This window comes from Odontesthes bonariensis, chromosome 17 (genome assembly GCF_027942865.1).
Source record: "Odontesthes bonariensis isolate fOdoBon6 chromosome 17, fOdoBon6.hap1, whole genome shotgun sequence".
Taxonomy (NCBI): Eukaryota; Metazoa; Chordata; class Actinopteri; order Atheriniformes; family Atherinopsidae; genus Odontesthes; species Odontesthes bonariensis.
The window spans coordinates 3,107,111-3,118,935 of NC_134522.1; the positions used below are offsets into that span (position 1 = coordinate 3,107,111).

At 42.3% G+C, this 11,825-nt stretch overlaps 1 protein-coding gene across 1 annotated transcript; it reads right to left on the reverse strand.

Moving 5' to 3' along the window:
• Positions 1-1,605: 1,605 nt before the first annotated feature.
• LOC142365984 (tripartite motif-containing protein 16-like) lies at positions 1,606-3,437 on the reverse strand. The gene has a single exon (XM_075447748.1). It carries the CDS (start codon positions 3,426-3,428, stop codon positions 1,698-1,700), a length of 1,731 nt encoding a protein of 576 aa, XP_075303863.1. The 5' UTR covers positions 3,429-3,437; the 3' UTR covers positions 1,606-1,697.
• Positions 3,438-11,825: the final 8,388 nt, after the last annotated feature.

Sequence of the window (11,825 nt, forward strand, 5' to 3'; positions counted from 1 at the left end):
TACGTAAGAGGTTTTTTTATATTTGAAGTAAAACCAAGAAAGACTGTCCTTTTTTTAAATTTAAAAAACATTTAAGCCTATTTCAAGAAAAAGTTTGCAAATGTCAGTGTCATTTTTGATGTTCCGGTTAAAATAAATGTCAATAAAGTGAGTATTGGCAGAACTGGTAGTCATTTTCATGTTATAGGGGCGGGGGATCAGCCTCTGCTGAGAGTAACTAAAAGTAATCTAACTTAGTTACTTTTAACAGCAAGTAGTCAGTAACTTAACTAAGTTACTTTTTACAGAAGTAGTCAGATTACTGTTTCAAAGTAACTATGGCAACACTGCTGCTTCCAGGTGCTCCTGGTGCCTCTAAGGCTGGATTCCCCACAAAAGCCGTGAATCGTCTTCAGTTTTGTTTCTACAGGTGTAGCAGCTGGTTGTCTGATTTTTCATTGTTTTCTATGTTTGTCTCTTCATGTTTCTCTTCCTTTTTTTCCCTTCTTCGCTCTCCCTCTCTCTCTGTCCCCCGGTCCGGTTCGGCACCATCACACCATCACATCATGTTAAGTATTGTAACAAAACTAAATAAATAAAAATAAGGAGTTAATGGGCATCAAGGGGAGCTTTACATTCATAAAGCTTCCCTTGGCATAGCAAATGTGTTTGGCATTAACGGTATTCAGATTACAATTCTGCTGCCATAATGCTGGACAGGACAAGGGGTAAAAAAATAAGAAAATGAGACGGAACGAGTTGCTTCTTTCAGACTGAGAGACCACACCTCAGATATCAGACACAAGAAGTTTTAATCACATCTGAGTTCAAACTTTACAATCAATGAGCCTCATTGTGAAGCCAGAGAGAAAAACAGTGAAGGCATCATTCAGAAGTAACTTCATATCTGAAGCAACACAACACATTCAATCATCTAAAGTCCAGAATGAGACAAAAATCTGCTTTTTTTAAGCACAACTCAGCAAAACATTTCCAAGATAAGAAGGTAAAATCCCTTTTTCCTGTATTTACATCATGTTATAGATTTTCTTCACTGTGTGACGACACAAACACAATCACTGCTGAGAAAGGCAACCAGAGACAAAAAAACTGCTTTTTTTCTGTGATTAAACAGTTTTGGTAAAGACGGTTGAAAGAAACTGAACCATCAACAGAACTACAAATCAAAAGATAAACTACTGCTGAATCACAGTTTGAATGACGGCCGATCTCTCTGCGTTTTACAGATAAAACAATAATGAGCTCAAGGCAAAAGCTATGAAAGAAGTGCTCACTGCAGCTGGAGTTGCCTTTCTGTTTGATTTTAGTTATTATTTATTTATTTATTAATGAGTTTTTATTTATTATCACCTTCGGGAGATGAATCTAAATCACGTCGTCACCTTGAATCCAGACATTTGTTGTCAGCTGAGCGTCTGGACTCAACAGAAAGTCTTCCAACATGAAACTGAGCTGAAAGTCTTGGCTGTAAAAATCAGAACATAAAGAAATATCAGGGCCGTCGGTTTTAGTCAAAGAATATCGAGATATCCAACAAAAGAAAGTCGTCAACAGAACAACATCAACAAATCACTGATTCCCTGAAAATCTCTGAACAGCTTAGAAATGACACCACGATGGGACTAAATGAGTCACAGAATGAGTCAAAATGAAAACTCACAGATTAAAACTCACTGCACCTTCAGCTGCTTCCTTTTTCAGGGGAGAAATTTGCAACTTCTTTCTGAAACAGACCACCCAGGAAACCAAACTCCAGCCCAGAGCGGCTGAGTGAATGTGGTCTGGACTCTGTGGAGGAGAGTCATGGTTCCAGAGACGCTGTAGAAGGACAGAATACCTGCTCTGTGATCCAGGTACACTCCCACTCTGGAGGCCCGAGGACCTGAGATGCAGGTTTCCTTGTTGTTGTACCAAAATGAATAACTGCTTTGGTCACATCTTAACGCCCAAGATTTGTCATTATAACCAAATATACATTCAATCCCTCCTGCTCTGCTGATGTTCTTGTATGCGACTGCTACATAAACTTCTCCTCCCATCTCCACCTCCCAGTAACAACGTCCAGTCAGACTCTCTCTGCTCAGGACCTGAGGCCAGAAAGTGAATCTGTCTGGATGATCAGAATAAGACTGAGGATGTTTCATTACTGTCACTTTTCTGTTCCCCTCTGACAGTATCAGCTTTCTGTTTGCTGTGTTTGGATCCAGTGTGATTTCACATGAATATCTTAAGAATCCAGCTCTGCTCTCTGGTTCTGGTTCTGGTCCTGGTCCTGGTCCTGGTCCTGGTCCTGGTCCTGGTCCTGGTCCTGGTTCTGGCTGTGGCAGTAAAACATCCACTTCAGCGACTCTCAGTGAGATGTTGGTCCATTCCTCTCTCAGGATGTCCTGTAGTTTATCTCTGAGCTCTGACACAGCTGCTGTCACATCCTCAAAGTGCCTCAGAGGACGGATCTGGATGCTGGATGAGTGTGTAGCCCCCCTGAGTGCTGCCACTGAGGGCCAGCTGTGCAGAAACTGGCTGTGATCCTCTGTGTGTGAGAGCTGCTGCAGCTCAGCATCTTTCCTCTTCAGCTCAGTGATCTCCTGCTCCAGCTTCTCCTGAAGCTCTTTGACTCGCCTCCCTTCGGCTTCCTGCTGGGATCTGATCTGCTGCTTCACATCAGAGCTTCTTTTCTGGAGGAGACGGATCAGCTGGCTGAAGATCTCCTGGCTGTGCTCCTCTGTTTTATCAGCAGAGCGATGGATGGCCTCCAGCTCCTGCTGAAGCAGCTTCACATCTTTCTCTGCGTCCTGGATTCTCTGCTGGATCTGCTGCCGACTCCCCTCCAGCTCTCTCTGCCTCTCAGTCCTTTCTGCTGCAGCTGACACTGTGTCGTGGCCTTTATGTTCATCCATTAAGCAGAGATAACAGATGCACTTCTGATCCGTGCGGCAGAAAATCTTCATCACCTCATCGTGATCAGAGCAGATGTTCTCCTGGAGCTTCTTGGAGGGCTCCACCAGCTTGTGTTTCCTGAATGGAGCTGAATCATAATGAGGCTGAAGGTGTTCCTCACAGTAAGAGGCCAGGCAGGATAAACAGGACTTGGTGGCTTTCAGTTTCCTCCCAGAGCAGACATCACAGGCCACATCTTCAGCTCCAGCATAGCAGTGATCAGCAGGAGCAGCTTGGAGTCCAGTCTTCTTCAGCTGCTCCACTAAAGCTGCTAACATGGTGCTTTTCCCCAGGACAGGCCTCGCTGTGAATGTCTGCCTGCACTGAGGGCAGCTGTGGACTCCCTTCTGATCCTCTCCATCCCAGAAGCCTTTAACACAGTGAAAGCAGTAGCTGTGTCCACAGGGAATAGTCACCGGATCCTTCAGCAGATCCAAACAGATCGAACACTGGAGAATTTCTCCTTCCAGCTGAACTCCTTTCTGCGCCATTTCACCGTTTAGCAGCAGCGACTGAGTGAGTTTCACTTCCTCAATGCTGAAACTGCTCTGAGCTCTGAGCTATAAATGACGTGTCGGTGCAGAGAACAGAGCCGGTCGGTTCACTTCCTGTTGGTTACGCCCATAATGAGCTGCAGATCTGAAGGGGAGGGAACAAGGAAACATGTGGGCCGAGCAGAGCCGCTGTGGGTGAGAGCAGGAGGAACAGGGAGGTTATCAGAGTTCAGTCCATTCAATTCTATCTGGGACTACTAATCAGTCCAAGACCAAAGATTAGTTTGAGCTCTTTTGAATCTCTGCTTCTCAGTTTCCCCCAAAGTGGAAACCACAGAAACCTCTTGTGTTTGTTGTTGTGTATCGTCCACCTGGCCCTTATTCTGAGTTCCTGTCTGAGTTCTCAGAGTTTTTATCCCAGTTGGTGCTGAGTACAGATAAAGTCATTGTAGTGGGTGACTCTAATATTCATGTAGATGTTGGAAATGACAGCCTGAATATGAACTTTAATTCTATATGAGACTCTGTTGGATTTCCTCAGAGTGTTCACAGACCGACTCACTGCCTTAATCACACCCTTGATCTTGTGCTGACTTATGGCATTGAGAGTGAACAGTTAACAGTGTTCCCTCATAACTCTCTCTTATCTGAACATTTATTGATGACATTTGAGTTTCCAATACTTGACTAAACAGCTTCTGATAAGGAATGTACATATTCTGACGTTATCTCACAAGTTAATATTGTTGATTTTAAAATCCTAGAGGAAACAGTTCGGCATCTGAAATCAACAACTTGCACTCTGGACATAATACCATCCGACTTTTTAAAAACTGTTTTTACCTCAGTAGAAAGTGATCTCCTACGAATAGTTAACAGCTCACTGGCATCAGGCATTTTTCCCAAGTCACTAAAGACAGCTGCCATTAAGCCACTCCTAAAGAAGAGAACTCTATGATGAACAGCTACAGACAATGCCGGTTTGGCAATGGTATTATCCGGGACCTATCCCGGCCCAAACCATCGACCTGGGCTGCTTGGCCCATGGGGAAAATAGTTGTAACTAATTTTTATCACTTATCTTATTCTTGCATTAATATCAATTCAACTGTAGTCTGCATAAATTCACCATTGCAGCGCAGCCGCCTGCAGCATCACAGCAGATTAAATAGGTTCTACCATGTAAGGGAATTCTCTCCTCCCAAATGTTTCAGATGGTTTGGCCCATGGCTCGTCTTTTAAATAACAATGGCGCGAAACAGAGCGCGTCAGTGATGGAGGGTAGAAAGAGGCCAGGTGGAACAGAGAGGGCTAAGCTCAAAAAAAGACAGGAGGTGGCAGCCAAATTGACAGATATCTTCTCAAGACAAGCTGGTAGGTTACTGAGAGATATGGATAATAGGCCTGGTTGTGAATTTGATCAAATAGGCTATAACGTGGCGAACGTTTGCAATGTCAACTCAACTGTCATATGACAGCTTTTGTTGTTAAATATGTAAAATCTCACAATTTATATGATTTAGAAGTGTATTCCTATATTCAAAGAAGGACCGAACACTTTCTTTACATTCCAGTTCTGATGAGCAATTGCTTAACACTTTATCACGCTTTATCTCCTCATCAACTGTAGCCTGCATTCCCACAGGCGCGCACATGTGGAACTAACGCAATATTAAATAGGGGCGATCACGTTTGTTGTTTGATATTTGTTATTAAATGCATCTCAAACATGCAATTAAAATAAATATAATTATTTAGAAGGGCTGTATGCAAATATTGTACATGGTTTGCGTGCGCAGGGACGGGGGCAGCGCGAGCACGTTGGGGTGTTTAGTTGCCTTTTTTAATTACTGGAGAGTGCACGCGCGTTCTATCCGCGGGAATCAGCATCATGTTTCATGTTCAAGCCTTCCCCTCCCATTTATTATAATGTGAGCTGAGCCCGCTCACGCCCGTGCAGGGAATAGACTGTTCTATTTTCAAGTTGCAATGAGCACTTATCCGGACACCGCGCGGGCACGACGCTTTGATGTGAAAGGAAGAATCTGTTTTCTTGTTGATTTCTATCCATTTCGGACTGAACACGAATGCAGATGCAGACCCGTGCTTGCTAAACGAACCGAACACTTGCTTTACATTCCAGTTGTCCATTTTTTGACAAACAGTTTCAAATGTGCTGTCACGCTTATCTCCTCTGCAACTGTAACCTATTTCGTCTCGCCGTCATATCGTGCATTTCCACAGAGGCGCGCACACTGTGGTTATCAACTCACTATTAAATATATTTTTTTTATTGTTATCGATTGTTAAGAATTGTTTTTTGTTTGTTTTATCTTTTTTCATGGACTCAAATTCCTCCTCCATATCAGAGTGGCCTGAATTTGAATTAAATTCCCGGACTGAGAAAATGGCCCACCCCAGCCCTGGCTACAGACCTGTCTCTAATCTCGCTTTTATATCTAAGATTATTGAGAAAGTTGTATTTAACCAGCTCAACGACCTTCTGAATGAAAGTGGAAGTCTTGATAACTTTCAATCAGGCTTCAGACGTCATCACAGCACTGAAACAGCTCTGGTCAAAGTGTTAAACGACATCAGGTTGAACACTGATTCGGGTAATGTTTCAGTCCTGGTTCTGTTGGACCTCTGCGCTGCGTTTGATACTGTAGATCACAGAATCCTGTTGCACAGGCTGGAAAACTGGGCTGGACTTTCTGGAGCGGTCCTTAACTGGTTCAGGTCCTACTTAGAAGGCCGGAGTTATTTTGTTACTATTGGCAGCTATGAATCTGAGCGAGTGGCCATGACTTGTGGAGTCCCCCAGGGGTAAATTCTTGGACCTCTTCTGTTTAACTTGTATATGCTCCCTTTGGGTCAGATATTGCAGAACTTTAACATCAGTTATCACAGTTATGCAGACGATACTGTAGCGATTTTACACGTGAAAATGGATTAATATGCTGGATATTAATAAAAGAAAGGGGCACCACCTGCCATATCCATAACCTTAATTTCGTTACAGTCCTGGGAGGAGAAACTGTTAAAAGTTATGAGGGAAAAGTCTCACTGAAGTCGAATTCTGTCTGAAGGGATATCCGACACTTAAGAATTTCTGACGCTCTGATCATTTACAAAACTTTTATTTAAACAGTCTTTCACAATTATATGCCAACAGTTGATAAAGAGGACAGAATAGAGATAATTTGCAGTCTTTATAATAAAATACGGGTTAAGAGAGAGACGTAGCTAGGTTGGAATGGGATGAATGGGGAAAGTTTATTAAGTCTGGCCTCTCGCTACCCTGAGTTCAGTATCGGCTAATTAACTTTGACAGCATATTAAAGGGGCCAACACAGCACCAGGGCTCCGAACCGGTTCAAGAAACGGAAACGAAAACAAAATGGTCTTCAACTGTTCCGGAACACAAACGTTATTCTGAAATCCACAAAACCGGTTAATAACGGGTTTTTTTCGTTCTCTGTATATTTTATAAAATTTCACAAAAGCGTAGCCTTTGTCAGGGGAAAACAAAGACTACTTCCGGTTGTGCGTTCACTTCGCTGCCCGCTAGGCTCAATGCAGGAAGCTGTGAAGACTGGCCAACCCCGGGAAAGCTCGTGCCGTGACGTCACCTCGTTCCAGCGTTAGCCCCACCAGCCTGTTTTTGACACTGATAAGTAAAATCTTACCCGTCGTAGTTTTTTTGTGATCAAAAGTTGTTTTAGTTGTTTTATGCAGTAGGATGTTATGACCAAACAGCAGATGAATCGTTACTTTAATGAATCCGAAAGTATGAAATGTTAACGTTGTCAGGTTTACTGACCAAAAGGATTTAAGGCTGCGGCTACACGGAAACGTTTTTCACTGTAAACGATACTTTTTCTTATCGTTTCGCTGTCGCGGCCACACGGAGCCGGCGTTCCCACTACCCCAAAACGATAGTTTTTGAAAACGGGTTCCAGAGTGGGAAAGTTTGAAAACGGCCTCGTTTCGTTTCCATTGTTACAGCTAAAACGTTTTTGCGTCAGTCACACGTTGACGCTGGGAGCCAATTTTAACACTTCTCTATTGTCTCACAGCGTGGCGTGACACAGTGGCGTGTGCACTGCATCGTTTCATCGTTTTCGTCTGGACCAGCAGCGCGTTTCCGTGTGGTCGCAAGAATTTTCGAACCCGTTTTCAAAAAAAACCTCGTTTCGTTTTCGTGTAGCCGTAGCCTAAGTGTCAGTAGGAGGACGCTGTCGGGACGAATGAAACGCTTGTTTCAATCGTCACCCACGCCTTAATGCTGGGTCAAAGTAAAACAGGAGGATCCACTATGAATCTGAAACAGGGCTCAAGTAAGTAGCCTCAAGTAATAATAACAGAATAAGTGAATTAGAGGAAATATAGTCTTCAGAATGGCAGAAAAAAAGCTTAACAGAAATTTGGATCTCGCGCATTGGCGCACGTGTTTCATTCGTCCCGGCTCTCCCCCACTTATCCAGAAATGTTTTTGATAAGAAATGATTTATCATAGAACAGGCCTATAGGCTACAGTAAGCTTTGTGGGATGGATAGCCCATCTGAATGTTTTTGGATGCTGCCGGTGATTTATTATTTTTGGGCATAGAGCTACGGTGTAAATCAAGGGCGAATACTAATGAGTATGTCTATTCTAAGGTAAAGTCCACGCACGTAGGGACTTCCGGTAAGATGGCGGACGGGTTGGCAGCATAGTTTTTTAGCTCACCCAAGTCGGTAGAATTAAACCACTCAACGCAAGTAAACTCGACATATAACTACTTTAAACTTTGAGATGAGTGGCAGACGAGGCCGTAGGAACAACGAAACCCCACTGAAAACGCCAGAACAAATCACAAGAGAAGTCACCGACGAAAGTGAACCTGACAGAGAAAATGGACCACGCCGACACACTGAAAGCTGGACTCGCTGCTATCCGCGGTGATATACGGGACTTCAAGCAAGAACTCCACAACGAGCTGACAACAATCAAAGAGGAGCTCAAAGGTGAAATGAAACAAGAAATCGCTTCCTTGAGACAAGATATTGAGCTGAAGCTTACAGAAAGTCGCAGAGAGCTTCAGGAGCAGAAGACGGACCTGACGCGGGCGGCGCTCCGAGAACAGTGGTGGTAAATTTCCTAAAGTTTGAAACGAAGGAGATGGTCCTACAGAAAGTCTGGCAGAAGAAGGGGATACAGGTGGGCAACAAGAAAATCCAATTTGACCACGACTACCCCACGGAAATCGTAAAAAAGCCAAAACATAAATATTGAAAGAAAATGGGATCCGTTTCCAGACTGACAGTTGAAGAGCTATGACAACGCGGGGGAAGCGGCGCGGGACATGAGAGCAAGGGGATCAACTGTGGACGCCGACGCGCCAGATGAGGACGCGGGACGAGCGGCGGGGAAGACTCGAAGTGACCCGGGATGGCAGCGAGCGAGATCCGGTAGATCAAGCCAGGAGACGGCGGCACAACGCGCGAGGGAGAGGTTGCAAGAATACCAGAGGAGGCCTGATAAGTAACATCATGTTTGTGGGGGAAAAAGCAACGGGGCTTCAGATAATATTGTTCTGGGTTAATAACACAGTAAAAACAAGGCATAGTCCTTTGATTGAGACTAAATAATATGAAAAGGCTTCAATAATATAGATTTATGAACAGTATTAGACTACCGACTGGACAGAGACAATGTTGGACTTATCTAGACTGTTTAGGTTTAGAGATGGGCCCTCAAGGAGAGGATTTCCCATCCACCCTCCAACAGGGACTTGGGGAGGAGAAGAACCCCCCTGTGGAAGTTCTAATGTTCTTAATTTTGTTCATGTTCATATTTTTTTGAGCTGCTTGGGAAAAAACATATATGCATCAAAGTGAAGCAATATGGTATGTAACGATCTGAAAATACTGTCCATAAATGTAAATGGTCTAAACACACCTAAAAAGAGAGGAATAGTTATAACTAAACTGAAAAAAGAAAAACAACATGTCATATTTTTACAAGAAACTCATCTCTCACAGACGGAGCATGAAAAATTAAAAAAATTTGGATTCAGGAATTCGTACTATAGTACGTACAAACAAGGACGTAGGAGGGGGGTTATGATATTAATCCCAAACTCAACTATATTTGTCTGTGAAAAGGAAATCAAAGATAAAGAGGGTAGATACGTACTGGTGAAGGGAAAACTAGAAAATGAACCTGTTACGTTGTTAAATGTTTACGCACCGCCAGAAAGCAGTAAACAATTTTTTAAATCTCTGTTTAATCTTGTTGCAACGGAAAAGGAAGCTACTTTAATCTGTGGGGGGGATTTGAATATAATCTTGAACCATAGTTTAGACACGACAAGTTTAAAGGGGAATACAAAACAGATATCAAAATTTGTTACGGTGTCATTAGAGGAAATGGGAATGATAGACATATGGAGGAACCTCAATCCTTTTGAAAAGGATTTTACGCATTATTCGGCAACACACAATGTACACTCAAGAATAGATTATTATTTCATAAATAAGGAAGATGGATATAGAGTGACTGAGTGTAGGATTGGAGGTGCAGATATATCAGATCATAATGGGCTATTCCTAAAAATAAATCTTAAAGCTGCGGTCGGCAATTTTTTTTTAGTCATATCAGCTTGAACTGTCATGGGATTCTGGAAGTAGAATATTAAATAGGCTGTTTAGGAAAAATAGAAATCTGTAGCTCCCTCTGAAGCCTGTAATCATGCTTGCAAAAACCGAGCGCTCCCGGCTGTTTTTAACCAATCAAGTTAGGGTGGAGGAATCCTACCTGTCAATCACAGCTTGTGCACACGCTGCTGAGCGTGAGTCTGCATAACTACATAAGTTGAAATGGGAGGAAGAACTTAATTTAGAAATTTCAGATGAGGAATGGCATGAAATGTGGAAGGTTCATCACTCAACTACTTACTCACGAATCTGGAGAGAGTTCGCATGGAAGAACCTAATCCGCTTTTTTATTACACCGAAAATGAAAAGTAGGCAACTGAATAGTCGTCAGAAGTGTTGGCGGGGATGTGGATCTTTTGATGTGAACCAGTCTCATGTTTTCTGGAATTATTGTCAAAAAATAACTGTGTTTTGGGAAATGGTATGTACGGAGCTAAAGAAAATATAAGGATATGGAGTGTCAAAGACCTGTTCGGTGCTTCATCTATGTAAATTTTCAGAAGAGACTGTTGCCACTGGTGACAGCTACTTGATCAAAATATTGTTGGCGGCAGGCAAAAAGGCCATCACTAGAAACTGGGGAAAAGAAACACCACCAACAAAAGATCAGTGGCACTCAATTATGGAAGAAATCTTTCTAATGGAAAAACTGACACACATATTGAGGCTTCAGGAAGCTCAACTGGACAAGAAATGGGAGAAATGGACACTATACAAGGCTCAAGATGATATTGGACAGTAATTGATGAATAGACTAATCCGCAAGATGGTAATAATTTGATGTATTCCAAGGCAGCTTTTTGTTTAAGTTGATTGTGTTTGTATTTGCTTCTGTTGATTTGTCAATAAAAATTTAAGTGATTAAAAATAAGAAATAATTTTTCATTAGTCAAAATATTGGATGCATGCTCCTGAGACCATGTGGATCACCTTTGCTGTATGTGTTCGGTTACGTGTGGATTTAACTATTCAACACTACAGACCACTAGGGGGCAATATGGTTCCATAGGCGGGTTAGTCACTTTTCCAACAAGATCATTTCTTCGCCACGCTTTCAGTCACAATCGTGAAAATCGCCTTTAAATGCATCTCGTGACTTCGCTGAGAACCTGAAAGAACTTGTACAAAGATATCAAACACATTTAAAACAGTTTTAAGATTCGGCTGAAAGTGAATCTGAGTAAAGTCATTTCAGTCCTATTTAGGCATCTGGTTCTCTTCTCTGGGGGGAATGAGGGTAAAATGTCAGCTTTGATTTGTTGGTCCAGATAAGGTAGAGGATGGGTTAGTCTCCCATTTCTCCAAAAAGGGTTCTTTGTTTGTTCATCTTGAATTGTTAATGCATCCCTCAAGTTTATGGCAAATGTCTGTTGCTAAATCCACTCCCAAAAGCTTTCATAGGCCGAAGCTGGTTGTAAATTAGGCGATTTCAGTCCCTTTCCTTTGTGTAGACTTCCACATCTGGTCCTTACTCAGAAAAACATCCAACACATGAATGCTTGTATCTTCCAAAGGTTTAAGGTATATTCATTATATATTATTATATATTCATTATCATTCATTATATCAACCGTTCTGTTATTAGCTATATTTTTAAATGCTTCCTCTTAGAGGAAAGTTTATCCATGTTTGTTAGCTTTTGTTAGTTTACTCAAATGACCTGTTATAGTTATACCAATCTTACTGTTAGCT

What these genes read in the sequence shown, in the direction of transcription:
- LOC142365984 (XM_075447748.1), bottom strand. Translation starts at nt 3,428, where the DNA reads ATGGCGCAGAAAGGAGTTCAGCTGGAAGGAGAAATTCTCCAGTGTTCG.